Source organism: Schistocerca gregaria, chromosome 1 (genome assembly GCF_023897955.1).
Source record: "Schistocerca gregaria isolate iqSchGreg1 chromosome 1, iqSchGreg1.2, whole genome shotgun sequence".
Lineage (NCBI taxonomy): Eukaryota > Metazoa > Arthropoda > Insecta > Orthoptera > Acrididae > Schistocerca > Schistocerca gregaria.
In genome coordinates this window covers 577,604,317-577,622,567 of record NC_064920.1, presented here as the reverse complement: position 1 = coordinate 577,622,567, position 18,251 = coordinate 577,604,317, and the positions used below count along the sequence as shown (strand labels likewise).

The window sequence follows — 18,251 nt, the reverse complement described above, 5'->3', positions numbered from 1 at the left end:
ATCTGAGTTTTAGTGCATGTCCTTTGTCCCTCTGTGTTCTCCACACTAGGGCTTTTAGGGTGGAGGTTTTAATGTGTTGCAGAGTGGCTGACTTCTCCTTATTTATTCTCATGGTCAGCCAGCCATGGTAATCTGCTTCTCCCTGTTTCTTGCATCTCTCTGTGGTTTTCTTGTCCTGTTTTGCCCATTGTAATGTTTGTTGTCCTTCTGTCGTTCTTCTGGTTCTTAATTTCTCCTGTTACTGTGCCGTACGTCTTCTTTGTTTTCTTCTTTCCCTTGGGTAAAGGTTCTACTGGAAACAAGGGACCAATGACCTTCCAGTTTGGTCCCCCCCCCCCCCCCCCACCCATCCTCCCTCTCCTTTAAAGCAACCAACCAACCCTGTAGTAGTGAGTCTTTGAAGGCTGGCACTCGGCAGCCGCTGAGGTGAGAACCCGTCATTTTTTCCTTACTTCCCTTCCTTCTTGGCCTTCGATCCAAGGACGAGAACTGAGGCTGCTCTTAGAATCACAGCATCCGCTTGTTCTCTGTCTCCTGGAACCAAAACTTCGTCCTCACAACCACTGTGACCTCTTGCATTTCTCTCTGGTCTGTTTTGACCTTCCCCCACCTCCTCCCACCGAGAACTGAATTTCCTGATGTGTGGGAGTCACAGTGCTCATCCCGGATGACATTCATAGTCGCACGACGATCCTGACTACCCGGCTGCTTCAAGCTGTTGCAGTTCACCGTTTCCTTCCTCACTTGACCTTTTCTCTTTGTACCATTCACAACAGTCCGTCATTCGGTGTCAGGAGGGCATACTACCTCCAGCTTATTGGGTAGCTTCCTCACTTATTTCTACTGTTCAGTGACTTTAATATGCACCATCCCCTTTGGGGTTCTCCCAGGTCCTGTTGGAGAGGTGCCCTTTTGACTGAACCTCTTAATCAACTTAACCTCTTTGGCCTTAACGCAGGAGCACCCACATTCCTTTCCTCCTCCTCCTAACAGTCATCCTATGATGGAAAACTGCATTCATTATAAACAGATGCATGAAAAGTGTCATTGCATTCTTTGGGATAGCAAAAAAGCCAGCTGGGTTTCAATTCCACCCCTTGCTCTGTCATGTGGGCCACCTCTGATGGCTCTCTAGGACCGAGATCCATTCGCCAATTTCCAGCCTGACAGTAGCAGACAAAGTAATCGTGTACTCTGTTGCTATCTCCAACACCTTGGGCCACCATTTTGCGGGCTCTCAAGGGCTCAGCGTTGACTTGCTGAGTATGGGCTTGGCGACCCTGGGTTTCCTTAGCTGGGGACTGGTAAGCACTGCCAATCCCCCGTCTCCATAAGCTCTGGGTATGCTTCTGCGACCAACGTGTGGCACGGCGGTGGAACATTGTGGGTTAGGGAATGGGGATCTGGACTTGATTTCCTAGCATGCAAGAATGGAATAAACCTTAAAAAAAATTCGATCTCAAGGTGTGCTGAGTGCTGATGGGATGCATGGCTGTTGAGATGGAACAGTCATTATCTGGCAGCCTCTGGGGAACCTGCCGCACATCAGTTGTGTAATTCTTACTCAGGCACACAGGGCTCTGTCTGAGTGGATCCTTATTTCCCTTGCTGCTCACAGGACTGAGAAGGAACTCTCGAAATCATCTTCTTCTCTTTCCAGTAGGAAAGGTGTACTGCCTGGGCATATCTACACACATTCATCCAAAAGAATGAGAGCGCCTTGTCCTGCAGTAACAAGTCATGGAGTCGAAAATAACAATGTGTTTCTGGTGATAAAGAGGAAGGATTGGACGTTCGACAAAGTGTCCCACTTTTATATCCATAAAGGTATGGAAGGCCTTGCTGAACATTAAAATCAATGATGCAATTGCATAATGGCTCATCATTGGTCGAAACTAACAGGTCAAAGCAGATAGACCTTCTTAACAAATCTCAGAAACTGGTTGATATGATATCATTATTGAGATGCACACATCTCTCAACTCCACTAAGGGTGTTGTCACATGCTGAGATATCATGGACGTGGACATAGCAGAACTGAAGCAAGGATGGGCATCCCAGGGAATAGTCAATGTGGAGCAACAAACTCAGAAGAATAATGGAGCAACTCAGACTGCCACTTTCATTGTCACGTTCAATTATCCGACACTGCCTGAACATCTTATGATGGGGTTCCTTCGACTTAAATGTTCAGCCTTACATTCCAAACCCTAAACGGTGCTATAAATGCCAGCATTTCAGCCATACAACCATGAGTTGTGGAGATAACGCAAACTGTGGAAAAGCCACTATGACGCTGGGACTGACTGCTCATCTCCAGCTATTTGCATCAACTGCTATGGAAACCACCCAGTCTGGAGCCAAGACTGCCCTTTTTTTTGCTGAATAACGCAAAGTACAGGAAACAAAAGTGACCAAGTGGGTGTCCTATGCCTATGCCGAAAACAGAAGATAAGGCAACAAAACTGCCTGTCTTTGTCACCTTATATTCTTCCATGGTGTAGAAACCTATTCCCAAGGTGGACCATCAACACACATGACACCTGATTTTATTTGATTTTATCAGGGTAGCGAATACAGCATTGGCCAAGCCCAGTGCTGCCCACACCGAAACAGAGTTTATTGTGTGGTATCATTCCCTGTGTGTCTAGTAAAGTCAACCAATGCCCTTGAATGGTGCAAGGAGATCCTTTACCAGTGCTTTGCTAGACACAGTTTCTTCAGGTCTGTTTGATCCGAACGTTCTGTGTCTCTTAATCTCCAATGCCTCGCATTCGAAGATCAAATGTGATGCAATTTCCTCACCCACACCACTCATCCTACATTTGGGGGTCTTCTTCTATTATCCCTATTGTAAGTAGATGTTTTTTTGAAGTTCCCATGGCCTTTCAATAGTCCAACCATGAGTATCATTTCTCCCCTGTTCAAGCCCAGGATTGAGACACGTCTTTTAGAACATAGCTTCGGCACAAATACCTTGCCATGTTTTTGCTTTTGGGCCTTAGCCCAATATTCTGCTTGCTGACTCCTCGTCCAATCTCGAAGTTTTTTTTTGATTATTGCCTTGGTGATTGTCAGGACGGGTTCTGGTCCAATAAATGGTGTCATCACCCCTATCCTGGCCACCCTATCAGCTTGCTCATTACCACTAAGTCCTGAGTGAGCAGAGACCCACAATAGGTTTACCCTATCGATTTCCACTAGCTCCACAAGGACTTTGTGGCATTCTGGTACAATCTTTGATCTTGTTGCAGAGGCTGCCAGTGCTTTCAGGACTGCTTGGCTATCTGAATAAATGAAAATGCTATGACCTGTAGCACCTCTGCAAATTCTCCTCCACACACACCCTGATAGCAGATATTTCTGCTTGAAACACAGTGGCCATCTTCCCTAGAGAGATTGTGCTCTCCAGCTTCGGCTGCACTCTGTATACCCCGGCCCCAACACCGTGGTCTGTTTTCGAACTGTCAGTGAACCAGACTATGTCCCCAGTACGGTGTCGAAATATGTTCTCCCAGAGCTCTCTACTTCCAATTTCTACACTGAAAGGCATGTTGAAGCATCTGGGAGTTGTTATATAGCTGGCTGGCATTCCCCAACTATACCTATATCTGCCTCACTCAGTATTTTAGTGTGAGATCCAGTTTTTGCCAGTCTTTAAGCTGTGTGCTCTAGCTGCTGCCTCCATCTCTACCCACAGGTGTAATGGGGGCATGTCCAGCATGGTTCCTATCCAAGCAGTGGGTGTGCCGCTAATTCCATCTATAATGGCTAAACCAGCTAGTCTCTGCACCTTAGCAGCTACCTGCTGTTCTACATTCTTCCACCACACTGTAGCCCCATAAGTAATCATAGGACTCACCACCGAGGTGTATATCCAGTACATACTCTTGGGGTTTAAGCCCCAATTTTTACCACAAGCTCTCGTAGTATTCATTAGAGTACCTTTCACCTTTGAACAGGTACTCCTTATGAGAGGGGTCCATGATAGTTTCTCATCCAGTGTTACATTTAGATATTTCACTACCTCCTTCACTGGTACCAAAAGCACCTGTACTTGCACGTGTACATGTCAAAGGAAAAAGAGTAAGGACAAAGCAATCCAGACAGCTGCCCCAGGAAAGACCAGCAAGAGTTCCACAGCAAGCATCCAGACGTCATTCTTTCCCATCTTACTGATGAGGAGGATATCATGGAGTTAGATGCCTTGTATCCAGGCAGTCCTTCCACTCCCCCTCACTTTTAAAATACATCACCTCCCCGGTGCAAAGATAGGGTTAAATTAAAACCACACCGATGACATGGCTTCCATATTACAGTGAAACATGAATAGATTCAGGACTCGTGTAGAGGAACTGGAACTCCTAGTGCAGGCATGTCCCTTGTGCTTTTGTTTGCAAGAAACACATTTTAAAGATACAGGTGTCCCTGTGCTACAAGGATATAGACTATACCACAAGGATGACATGTCGGGGGGGGGGGGGGGGGGGGGGGAGAGAAAGAGCCGAGGGAGGTGTCACAGTGTGTCACCTAATGCGCACCACTCCTATGCTCTCCCCTTGGCTACTGACCTGAAAGCAGTTGCAGTTCAAATTCATGTATGTCGAAGGATCACTGTTTGGTCACTATATTTACCTTTGCAAGATGCTCTAGACTCTGAGGCACTCACAGATCTTATCGCACAAATCCCGCAACCATTCCACCTGCTGGGAGACTTCACTGCCCATCATCTCCTCTGGCACTAGACCAATACTTGCCCTCAGAGACGGGTTGTGAAGGACCTCATGACGTCTCACGAGCTGTGCATCCTCATCATGGGTACTCACACATTTCTCTACTGCTACTGGGTCATTCTCAGCCATCGACCTGTCTGTTCTCCCGCCCTTGCTGACTCTGTTCAGTGGGAGGTCATTGACGACGTTCATTCCGGTGACCACTTCCCAATCCACCTTCACCTACTGAATGGCTCACCACCTGAAGTTACGCCCCCAAAATGGATAGTCAGCAGGTCTAACAGGACGTGTGTCAACCAGCTGGCTGGTTCGAACACTGTGATAGCGTCAAAGGATCGGTGGAGTGCATGAAACCAGTGATCCATCTTGCTACTGACTTCTCCATTCCATAGTCCTCAGGTCATCTTAGGAGGCAACCAGTACCTTGGTGGACAGATGAGTGTCATTCCACGATCTGGGAAAGGCGTGCGGCTCTTCGGCATTTTAAATGCTGACCGACAGCAGACAACCTTAAGGCCTGTCTGTGTTGTGAGTTGTGAGGGCCAAGGCTCAACACATCGTTAGGGAGAGTAAGAGGTCATGGCAAGTGTTACTGGACTCCATCAATCGTTCCACTTCTTCTATAAAAGTATGGGAAGCCATCCGGAGGATTTCTGGTAAACACTGCCATTTCCCGATAGCAGCAGTGCGGAAACAGGGCTGCCTCTAAACAACTTCCAAAGACTTCGCTCAGATGCTGGCCGAACATTTTGCACAAACTACTGCCAATGAAAGCCAGGATCCAGTTTTCCCTCTAGAGAGAAAACTTGGGACTTTGGGTCCACCAGTTCTGAGGTCTATAACTTCCGTTTCTCCATTGGGAGCTCGAATCGGCACTGATTGTCACTGCACCTGGTCACAATCACTTCCAGTACTGCATGCTTCGACATTTGCCAGCAGCACCAAAGGAAATCCTCCTCAAATGTTTTAATCTGATATGGCATTCAAGCAACTTCCCCAGTTCGTGGAGGGAGACAATTCTGATCCCTCTCCTCAAACCAGGAAAGGACTGCACGTCCCAGTAGTTATTGGAGTATTGTCTTAACGAGATGTGTAGGGAAGACCCTGGAACTAATGGTTAACAATTGTCTGGTTTGGTTGTTAGAGACCAGGCAACTCCTTAGCAGCACTCAGTGTGGATTCCGAAGATTTCGGCCCACTGTTGCCAATCTGACTGTCCTGAAGGTGGCTGTTGAGCAGCATTTCCTGTATAAGCATCACTATTGGTATATTCTTTGATATAAGTATGGCGTATGACACTACTTGGAGACACTGTATTCTCGGACAACTGCATCGATGGGGCTTTCGTGGCTACCACCCCAGCTTCATATAGTCTTTCCTGTCTCAACTGTTTCATGGACCCAAGTTGGTAACATGCTGTCTGATAAATTTGAACAGGATAATGATGTTCTTCAGGGCAGTGTTTTAAGTGTTACCCTCTTTTCTATTGCCTTCAACAGTATCACATCTATGGTAAGGAGTCCTATACAGTATTCTTTATTTGTAGACGATTTTGCTGTTTTCTGTTTGTCCTCCAGTGTTGCAACAACGAGCCATCTGTTGCAACTTACAGTGTGTAGGTTAGAGGAGTGGGCTGCAAAAATTGGTTTTCAGTTTACTGCAGATAAGTGCGTGAGAGTTCTTTTTAATCATTCTTGTCTTCTTCTTATTTTGCCTGCCTTGAATATGGGCTACATCATCCTACATTTCAGAGACAGTGCCATTTCTGGCCGTCATGTTTGGCTGCCAATTGCCGTGGTTACCGCACCTGCGAGACCTGAAAGCCAGAACCCTGAAGGCATTGATCATCGTCAAGTGTCTTAGCCACAGGTCTTGGGCAGCGGACAGAGCACATCTCCTTCAGTTTTATTGGGCTTTTGTGTGTTCGTGGCTGGACTATGCATGGAGCATGGGTCAGCGAGGCCCTCTTACTTGCGGATCATTGATGCTGTCTGTTATGAGGGGATTTGGCTGGCCACACGTGCTTATCAGACCAGTCCCATACCTAGCATCTGTGCTGAGGCAGGGGAACCGCCACTTACCACCCGGTGGCAGTGCGGTTCATCAGGTGTGTAAGTTCCTTGCAGCCCCAACGTCACCCACACACTTCACTGTTGAGGTATAAAGTCATGAATTGATGGGAAGACAAATGGCTGGCAGTAACTGATAACAAGCTCCATGTCACAAGCCCACAACTCGGCTGTTGGAGTACTTGCTTCCAGCCACATTGGCAGGATGAGATCCTTCTGACCCATCTTCGCATAGGCCACAGCTCTATGTGTATGTAAGTGGCGTGTGACGAGGGCCTCCCGTTGGGTAGACCGCTCGCCTGGTGCAAGTCTTTTGATTTGACGCCATTTCGGCGACTTTCGCGTCGATAAGGATGAAATGATGATTAGGACAACACAACATCCATTCCCTGAGCGGAGAAAATATCCTACCCAGCCGGGAATCGAACCCGGGCCCTTAGGATTGACAGTTTGTCACGCTGACCACTCAGCTAACGGGGGCAGATGCCACAGCTCTGACGCATGCATTCTTACTCCAGCGAAAGGACCCTCCAATGTGTCGTGCTTGTGGCATGCAGATCACAGTGAGCCACATTTTATAGGACTGCATTTTATTTGTCGAACAGTGGACTATGGCAGATTTGCCATCTATTTTATGTAATGATCAAACTAATGTTGTTAGGATTTTAAAGTTTTGTTAATTGTCCAACAGTTTTAACAAGATTTTAGGAAGATGTTCTTAATGTGTCAAAGGGTGGCTGGCTAATCCTAGATTTTTGTAAGTGGTCAGCCAGTCACATTTCCCTATGTTTTTTTTCCATTAGTTCCTTCCCTCCTAATTAGTTTTAGTGCATATGAGAGTGCATGGGGTACAGAGAAACTGTGCAGTCATTTCGAGTGCATGCGTGTCCAACAGTTTTAGTTCATCTCCACATTTGTTTGTTTTCATAAGTGTAAGGACAGTGCTGACCTCACTGTTGGGCACCCATCATATCCAGACTCTCACAATCTGGACCCAGACAACTGGTTTTTTATTCTCACCCGAGAAGACTAAGTGTGTCAATTTTAACTGTGCTCATCGGCGTTTTAGCCAACCAGTGCTCACACTGGATGACAATATTTTATGTTTTCAAGGCACTATTCACTTTTGGGTTTTTTATTTGACTCTAGGTTAACTTGGCTCCCACACATGAAAGACCTATGAACAAAGGGGTCCAAGTCATTGAATATTTTGAAATGCCTAGTGGAAAAACATGGGTAGCTGACAGTTCCTGCCTCCTGCAGTTTTATAGGGCATTTGTTCAATCATTTTTGTATTACGGCATCATGATCTGCGGATCAGGCTGTCCTTCCTACCTCAGGATGTTAGATGCTATCTACCATGAGGATATTCAGATATCGACTGAAGCCTTTTGGACCAGCCCAGTTCAGAGTCTGTGTGCAGAGACTCGTGAACCACCACACTGGATTTGGCAATGTATCCTTTTGGCTCGACAGGGGCTAAAAACTCAGTGTCACCTCAGCCATTGGCATTCAGTTCAGAGGTCCAACCCACCTTTGAACAACTATTCAGGAATTGACCCCATGCAACCAAGCCATTTGGTATACGTTCTACAGTTGTCTCGAGAATCTGGATCTCTCAGGCATCAAAATACACAGCCAGGGATGGAACGCATTGCCGCTTAGGCATCTTCAGAGGCCCAAAGTGATTTTCACAGTACAAGAAAACTTCTACTCCAGATTTTGTTCTTACAACTTTGTTTCTGTCCATTTTAAGTTCGTACCACTGTTTTATCATTGTTTATACAGGTGGATCCCAGCAAGAGAATGCTCTGTTTTTCTGATGTTTTCCCTGATGGGGTTTTTAAAGTGTGTCTTCCATAACAATTTACAGATTATGATGAGGAATTATATGGCACTCTTAAGGCAGTGGAAGGTTTCTTGTCTGTTCCGACTCTGTTGGTACACCGCAAGCATTTCCTCTAGTGTATTCAGTGGACCAGCTGATTCAGTTCATCCATGACTCCTTATAGCGGCACCAACACCTTGGCAAGGAGGCGATCTTTTGCTGGGTATCTGGCCACATTGGAATACAGGGCAATGACATGGCCGACAAAGCTACCAAGGAAGCATGTTGGGATAGTGCTGTCCATCAATGTCCCATCCTGTTGCATGTCATCATCTCTTTTTCTGACAGATGTATCATGCGTCAGTGGGAGACTGAATGGTTGCAAGTGACAGACAACAAACTGCGGTCACTCAAATCGACCACAAAGGCATTGTGAACTTCTAGTCAGCCTCACCACTGGAAGGAGATTCTGCTTATGAGACTGCGCATTAACACATGACTTCCTCCTCTGGCGGGAGGAACCACCACTCTGTAAAGTCTGTAACATGCCACTTTCAGTTTGGCATATTGTGGCTATGTGTGTCCTATATACTGACACTGGAGATCTGCCCACCATCCTCGTAGATGCCAATTACAGTGTTACAAGGGTGGTGAAATTTTGTGAACTGTCTGACCTCATCCGTAAATTGGTGGGAAAGGGTGGCAGTCTTTAATATATTATAAAGTGCTTCACATGTGCGGACAGCCTTTGTTCCCACACGTGAGATTTGTTGGCTGACTTTTCGTCAGAGTACTGAAGACCATGATGTCGAGTGCCCCATCAACCCAGATAGTAATCATCATCATCATCTGGCAGTGGCCAGTCATTAATCAAATAGGCTGTGTAGGAGAATTTTGCCTTTGAACATTAATTTTTCATAATGGCTAAGAGCTTAAACAGTAACAGGGCATTTTGTGCATAGTGGTCCAAAACTTTGCATGCTGCACAGGCTTGTATACAGTCAGAACGTTGCAAGCATTTATGTTCAAGTAACAGGAAATATGATTCTTCATTTCTACATACCATTTTATATATTAAAATGTATGTTTACTGCTGTAGACTTCAGTTCTTTTGCAGATATCTCCCATGAAAAAAGGAAAATCAAAGTGGCCAACTACTCAAGCACATGTGTTGGTCATGTGTGCATGAGATGTGCTTACTTGTGTGAATTGTGTGTGTGTGTGTGTGTGTGTGAGTGTGTGTGTGTGTGTTTCTTGTCTGAGGAAGGCTTTGGTTAAAAGCTAAATGTCTAACAGTCTTTTCGTTGTGCCTGTCTGCAGCTTAACGTGTCATCTATACTTTTCTTAAGATTGTTGATATTCCAACATGGAGTTCCCATTGTGTGACACTGGCCAGAAAAATGTGTTGGAAGCTGCACAGTAAGCCACACAATTTGCGTTCTTATAGACTGATTGTTTATGCTAATCTGCTGTCAATGGTATTGCTGTACGGATGCCCTTATATGTATAGTAATTCAACTCTAACAATGGATTTCAGTGGTCTGTTTCCATGTTGTCATTAACATTACTCATAATCAAAAGGAGTAAGACCTGGCTGCAGTAAACTGCTGTTTACTCCGATAGGCTATGAAAACATCACACCAACCAAAAATTTCCCTGTTAAGGGTCTCTGTAATGTATCTACAGCTAATAAGTATCAGTCCTTGGAATAGGTCTAGAATACACACAGGGATATTTTTGCATAATATTTCAAGTAATACTGCCTTTACACATGTTCTCAATGTAATTTGGATAAATGGCACCTCACATATCATCCATGTCGGTGCTGCACTGGACTTTGAATCTGGTTGTGACTTTCCACTACAACCTCTTTTGCTGTCAAGTGTACATTATCAGAGGAAAATAATTATGAATATATTGCACTAGGAAACCTGTGCCTGGTGGTGTCAAGACAGTTGCAGCATCAGGATATAGATAGTGGAAGTAGTTGTTGAATTTTTGGGTAAAACGGTTCACTACTATGTCGAGAACTAGCAAAAAAAGCTTTTGTACAAGAACAGAGAATTTCAGTTTGGCACCAAGCCAAACAAGTAAAATCCAATTTTAAGCCTTTTTTACCTTATATTGTAATTATTTTGGTTTGTCTGAAACTTAATTTTTGTTAGTAAACATAGATAACATGACTGATGCAGTTGTTTGTGATTCCACAACTCTGAAAGAGGCTGCTGCATAACCTTTTGTTGTCAGCTTTACATAGTATTCTTATCACTCAATTCTGCAGAATAAACACTTTTGATACAATAGTGTGTAGCTCCATCAAGCATATTAAATGGATAGCTTTGTTCCATGTAACCTACTGGACACAGAGAATGTTGGGAAACTATGTAATTTAGTACCAGGGTTATCTTTTGAAGTATGTTAAACTGGTCCTCAGTTTTCAAAATTGGAGTTTAAAAGTCCAGCCATTCAATGTAATGTCATTTCTTTGCATTGCTTTGTTGTGAAAAGCATGGTAATTTTTGTAGAGTTTTTGGCAGCATCTCCAAAAATATATTATGATATTTTTTTGTGTGTATCCCTGACAACAACATTTTCAGGTATGCATTACAAAGTATGACTTTCTTGAAAGTGAGACTTATACAGTATTATCCGTAAATTAGATGAAGAGATCAAATAAGAAATGAAGTGGATCTCCACAGAATGAGTGAGGAAAAGACTGCTTAAAATATTGACAAGAAAAGACAGAATGGTTGGATAATGCATTAAGACATCAAGGAATAATTTCCATGATTTAGTGATTGCTTTAGATGATAAAACTGTAGGGGAAGAAATGTTGGAATATATCTAACAACTAATTGAAGACACAGGGTCTTATGTGCTATTCTGTGATGGTGAAGACATTGACAGAGAATTGGATGACATGGTGAGCCCCATCTAACCATTCGGAAGACTGATCACCAGAAAGAAAAAAAATTTAATGGTTAAAAAGACTTTGACATTATCTCGTAGAACATAAAACAACAAACAAGGCATCAAATTTGGCCAATGGTTAAGTAGACCCAAATATGTAAAAGATTTTTGTACTTGACCACCACTGAGTGTTCCACTTCTACTCGCAGCAATATTCATGGTAGTGAATATCGCGGGGTCACTACAAATTTATTTCCATTGGATAACCACACATATTATAAAATATTGTGACTTTGCAGTTCAGTGTGCATATAATAAAAATCCCTGACACATTGAAATGATTACCGTTGTTGTGTTGTTGTTAGATTCGAAAAAGATAAAAGTATTCACTTAAGATAAAGGTTTTTTCATGTTTTAGCTGAAGCACTTGGAGCAATAGGATCAATGGAAGTATCTGACATTCTAAGGAAATATGTTGAAGATCCAGTTGTTGAAGTAGCTGAAACATGCCAGTTAGCTTTAGCAAGGATTGAGTGGTTTCATAAATCCAGGGAACCAGATGATCAGCAGAAGAGTCCATATGCTTCAGTGGACCCAGCTCCACCATCATCTGAAAATGATGTACCCCATCTGAAGAACATCTTGTTGGATGAGAACAGCAGTCTATTTGATAGATATAGGGCTATGTTTTCCTTAAGAAATATTAACACAGAGGAAAGCATATTGGCATTATGTGAAGGTGAGTGTTTTTTAAATTCTGTAATTGTCAAACTGTCTTGAGATTGAATTTTCTGACAAAACGACTAATCTTCAAACATTTCTTGATTTGTAGGGCTAAAAGTCGGAGGTGCCCTATTTCGTCATGAGATTGCTTTTGTATTAGGGCAAATACAAAGTGCGGTATCTGTTCCGTTTCTGGAGGCATCCTTGAAAGATGCTTCTGAAAATGAAATGGTGCGCCATGAATGTGCAGAAGCTCTGGGTGCTATTGCATCTCCAGAATGCTTTGAAATACTGAAGGATTACCTACAGGACCCAAAACGTGTTGTGAAGGAGAGCTGTGAGATTGCCCTTGATATGTGTGAATATGAAACAAGTACTGAGTTCCAATATGCTGATACACTGCTGAAAGTCCATTAAATATATGATTGTCATCAGCAATGTATTACAGATCCATCTATGTAACTACTTATATATGTACCAAATTAACTGTATATATATAAAGATAATGTGATGGAACTATTGTAACATATTTAACTGTGAAAGAGCTTGAATAGTGTGAAAATTTCAGTAAAATTTTCCCATTACCAAGTAAATTTGTGTGACGAAAATCTCTCACTGGTCACAAAAAATAAATGATCACTTGCAATGAAACAAAAAATGGCATTTTCAATGGAATTGAGTCAGTACACTTGGAGACTTCTTATGCCTGAAGAATGTAATTTTAGCAGAGGTACACGAACTTTATTCTATCCTAAAAGATTGATAATATAGAATGTAATTAACAATCATTGTGTCTTTTTACAATATTAATAGCTTTCACCCTCTCGTTTCAGCTAATGCACTTAATGTAATTTTGATGAGTTTCTTGGTGTGGACACACTTTGATATCTGATTTCATTTACATTTGAGACTAGTGTGTCAAGGACTTTTCAATGCATATTGATGTGATAAGTTACTTGGTAAGAATATCTTTCCACCATGTCACAATAGTCGTAACATGAGCTGATGTACAGGATTTTTGCCCAAAGCCTCTTTAACTGTAATGAACATTATGCTGCATCAAAAAGCATTCCCGGGCAGAAGAAAGCAGTCGCACACGCTTTTCTGTTGTTTGTCACCTCACCGTTGAGCCAGGACCTGTAGCACCTCAAATGAGACCCTTAGAAAAGCAGAGGCGTATGCACCACCGAAGTGTATCTTTTTGGTTTTTTCTGCTGTGTGCTGATGGTATGCATGGCTGTTGAGGTGAAACAGTCGTTACTGGGCAACCTGTGGGGAGCCTGCTGCACCTCCGTTGTATAAGGGTTACTCAGGCACGTGGGACTTGTGTGTGTGTGTGTGTGTGTGTGTGTGTGTGTGTGTGTGTGTGTGTGTGTGTGTGTGTGTGTGTAGACCCTTGTTTCCCTAGCTTCTCATGGGACTGAAATGGAATCCTTGAATAATCTCTCCCTCCAGCGGGTAGGGTGTACTGCCTGGGAGTATTTACATCCATCCATCCAAAAGAATGAGACGCTAGCCCTCCAGATAAGAACACTTTGCACTGCAGTAACAGGGCTGATGGAGTCATGAATAAAAATGTGTTTGTGGTGATAATGAGGAAGCAGGGGACATTAGAGAAAGTGTCCCCCTTTTATATCCATAAGGGTTTGGAAGGTGTTCCTAGAGCATCAAAATCTATAACATGATTGTGTAGTGGCGCATTGCTGGTCGAAACTTACAGGTCAAAGCCGGTAGACCTTCTTAAGAAATGGCAGCAACTGGGTGACTATATCATTGTTGAGGTTCACACCTCTCTCAGCTCCAGTAAGGTCATTGTCACATGCTGAGATGTCATGGGCGTGGACATAGCAGAACTGAAGCAAGAATGGGCATCCCAGGGAATAGTCAATGTGGAGCAACAAACTCAGAAGAATAATGGAGCAACTGAAAGACCGCCACTTTCATTGTCACAGTCAATTCTCCGACACTGACTGAACATCTTATGATGGGGTTCCTTCAACTTAATGTTCAGCCTTACATTCCAAAACCTATGTGGTGCTATAAATGTGAGCATTTCAACTATTCAACCATGCGTTGTGGAGCTGGAGGTGAAATGCTTCGACATTTGCCAGCGACACCAAAAGAAATCCTCCTCTAATGTTTCAATCTGATATGGCATTCAAGCAACTTCCCCAGCTCATGGAGGGAGGCAATTCTGATCCCTTTCCTCAAACCAGGAAAGGACTGCACATATCCTAGTAGTTATCAGAGTATTGTCGTAACGAGTTGTGTAGGAAAGACCGTGGAGCAAATGGTTAACCATCATCTGGCCTGTTTGTTAAGAGACCAGGCAACTCCTCCTGTATTCTCGCCCAACTTCATACGGTCTTTCCTGTCTCAGCCGTTTTTTGGGACCTGAGTTGGTAACATGCTGTCTGATTGATTTGAGCAAGAGACTAGTGTTCCTCAGGGCAGTGTTTTAAGTGTTACAGTATTTGCCATAGTCATCAATAGTACCACATCTGCAGTAAGGAGTCCTGTTGTGTCGTATTAATAAAAGAAATAAATAAAAAATGACAGTATTATTAATAAATATTATTAAATAGTCATATGAAGACACATTTTTGTAGGATATAATATGACTGCATTATTAGAAATGTTCTGTGCTTATTTGAATTTTTCTTGGCCATCGGACTTCACATACAGTTAAATTGTAGTTGCAGGCAGCAGACTCTGATAACACCAGCGCTTGTCATAATCAAGAAAATCCTACTTATATGATCTTCCCTCCACGTCAGTGTATAAAAAAATACTTCATACTGTTGTTCAGTATACTATTATTCATGCACAAATATGATAAATAGAATTCGTAATACTTCATATTTAAAATCTCACATCTTCATCATTCTTCTACACACGAGAGTGGGTGTATGCGTTAAAAAAAACCTTGTACAAATAATTGATGAATGGTTTTTTCGTTTGTCTGTGCCTTACTGTGCGTTTCTAATTAACACCTTTGCAATCTCTACTGGTCGATCGGTGTTTCATTTTTTGTTTATTAAAAAACATTAACTTCACGGTATTCTGGGAGCCTTTCATCATGGACCTAAGAAATTGGCCCCACAATGTACGTTGACGTAGTATGGAGACATACAGTTTTTTACATTTGCTGATAGAGATCAGTGATCTTTATTGTCAGCTTTGTTTTTATTTAACGGAATGGACGTATCAGCTTATCCCAAGTAAGTTAAATTTATACAAGAAATTAAAAGATTACAGATAATATGATACTCTATTAAATATTAGAATTTATTGCGCTAACAATAATGTTCAATTTGCTTCATTCTCGCTGCCGGGTTTCGCGCTGGCACACTGGTCGACTTTGGCAACTAAGAGCTAGACACTAACTGTTAGCATGCTAGCTGCTACCATCACACGTGTGTGCACTCGTTTTCTTAGTGTTTATTTCACATTGTGTCACATATCGAAGCATTGCTGTAGCATTTGTCTTCATTCTGGGTGCATTGGGTGTGCGCCCATTGTTCAAAATCCGTTATCATCACCCATCATACACACATTTTTAGCGGAGAGAACTCCAACCAACAGCACATTCGTCAGTGAGGTGAGTAGGTGCTCAAACTACTATAGTTCACTTGTTAAAGTGTCAAGCATTGTGAGCCACGATACTCGGAAATTATTTCATTGCACACACATATTAATGTCGTCACAGTTGACTGTCCATTTGTTGAAAGACACATATAGCCATCCAAAACCTTGTATAAATTGCTGGTCTTTGAAGTTCATTTCTTCATATAGAGTTTGGTTTCCAATGAAAATTCATACAAGTATTGATTTACGACAATATACATAACATGATAGCTTATACCTATGGCTGACATTCCATCCATTGCTTATACTACAAGCATAAATTTCTTAAGTTTTAAAACATCATAATTTTTTCAGTAACTGGGTTCTGTTACTACAGTTTGTTTGTTAGCTTCAACTTATCTTCGTTCACATCACATACACATCATCATGATACAATAAAAGCATGTGATACATTTATGTTTCATTTTATAGATAGGCTTTTATCACTTATGGGAGCTCATTTCTTCTTTAGGTAGAGGAGGGAGAAAAACATTGGAAAGAGGACTAAAACACTGTGCATTGCTGGCCCAACTATGCTTGGCGTCGTCTCCTTTGTTTGGAAGTGAAGAAGGGGATATACTCCTCTAGTTCAAGGATTTATGAGAAAAATGTTACTCGTGCAATCATGGACTAGTTGCTAAAGAACTTTAGTTTCATGGAAATAATATACACTTACTAATCATTGGTGTAGTATCATGTTTGTTCATATGCTAGTGCTGTTTACTTCAAATCACATGTAGCTTAGTGTGAAATATGACATTTTAACCATCGTAGACATATCTTTCTCAAATACCTGGAAATATTATTATTCAAGCTTTCATGTGACAGGATAAAATTAATTGGTTTTTGTAAAATCTTATGCTTAAATGTTTGTGTGTACTCTGCAGTGAATAGGTACTGGTAAATGTCACGGAGATATACTGCAATGATGCATATTTTCATTTTTCATTTGCCTCATGACCTTTGTATAAATATCCCTATAACTAAATTGTTTATATGAGGTGCGGCCCATTTCCTCATTTGGTACCTGCTACACTCGATGTAATTCTCTTCTGCACTGTGACGACACACTGGTCACTGAAAGAAAAAACTTAAAACTAATTGCATTACGTAGCTCGGTGGCCACTGATACATTTGATCATCGCATACTTTCACTGATATTTCCATACTTTGTTTCAATTCATAGACATTCGTTTATCCCGATACCCACCTTGATCTTTTACTCTGCAAAGAAAATTATTTTACATTTATCATGGTATTTTGTCATTAGTCTTGTATAGTTTTTCATAATGCTTCGTTTTGGTTGTAAATATTTTCTATATAGGTTAGTATTTAATTAAATCTCTGTGTACCTGTATCAATAGGTTCCTTCTTAGACAGTAGATGTATTTCCATTTACTTTGTATTTAGGTTAGGTACATATTGCATTCCTATTTTGGTTGCGCCTTCTGCCAGTCTGTCGCGCATGCGCATAGGTCAATGCATCCTTTCCTGCTACTGACGTCAGCATGTATTGTTGAGCACATGACGGCTGAGCCATACACTAATTTTGTTTATACTTTCGCTTCCATGAAGTGGTGTATTACTTCCCATTACTGCCTATTACTTCCCATCTTTATGCCTAAATTTACAAATCAAAAGAATTGCTTATGCCTTACATATTACTTTATCTTAAAATCCACTCCAGAAGAAAAATTACACTTAGAATTATGTACACTATGTACAATTATCATGTGATAAAAAAAATGTTACCACGCTTCGTCATTCTATAAAGGCTTTTATATCTTTGTGAGGGTGGAGACTCTTGTTTCTCCCTGTTTTCTCATGGGCTAATCTGTACATCCCTGGTTATGGTATTTTGGAAATTACATATGGTCCCAAATAGAGTAATTGCCACTTCTTATTCAGTTTGCAAAATTTTGATGATTTAGGTCATGTCCATAAGAGGACTTGTTGCCCTTCGGAAAATTGTGTAACATGTTTCAGTTTCTTGTTATAAATTTTCCTTCTATACTCGGCTCTGTTTTCTAGTGTAACCATGGCTTGTTTGATTTTGTCTTGGAGTGTCATATCTGTAGTGGGTACCTTTGGTATTGGCGACTCCCACTCATTTGTTGGTTTTTTCTGGAACATCAGTTCGTCAGCTGTGAAACGTGTTGAAGAATGTGGAATGTTATTGACAACTTGCAGGAAAGGAGTTACATATTCCACCCACCAGGTGTGTTTGTGAGGGGTGTATGTCCTAATAAACTGGTTAAATTCTTTGAAGACACATCCTACTGGGCTTGCTTCTGGATGAAAAAAGCTTACTAAAACATGTTTTATGTCCTGTGAGGTCATAAATTGTTTCCACTTTTGCCC

General features: G+C 42.0%; 1 protein-coding gene across 2 annotated transcripts in view; it reads left to right on the top strand.

Annotated features, from left to right (window-relative positions):
- Positions 1-16,816, top strand: part of LOC126356771 (deoxyhypusine hydroxylase) — a 40,226-nt gene extending 23,410 nt beyond the window's left edge. The window contains exons 2-4 of one of the 2 annotated variants that reach the window (XR_007565821.1): positions 11,959-12,279; positions 12,373-12,993; positions 16,363-16,816. Coding sequence is in view for 1 of the 2 variants with exons in the window: in XM_050007395.1 (XP_049863352.1) it covers positions 11,959-12,279; positions 12,373-12,680 (629 nt within the window). In the remaining variant the exon portion in view is untranslated. Of the gene's footprint in view, positions 1-11,958; positions 12,280-12,372; positions 13,007-16,362 lie in introns of those variants that run through there. The other variant, XM_050007395.1, reaches the window with a different exon arrangement.
- Positions 16,817-18,251: the final 1,435 nt, after the last annotated feature.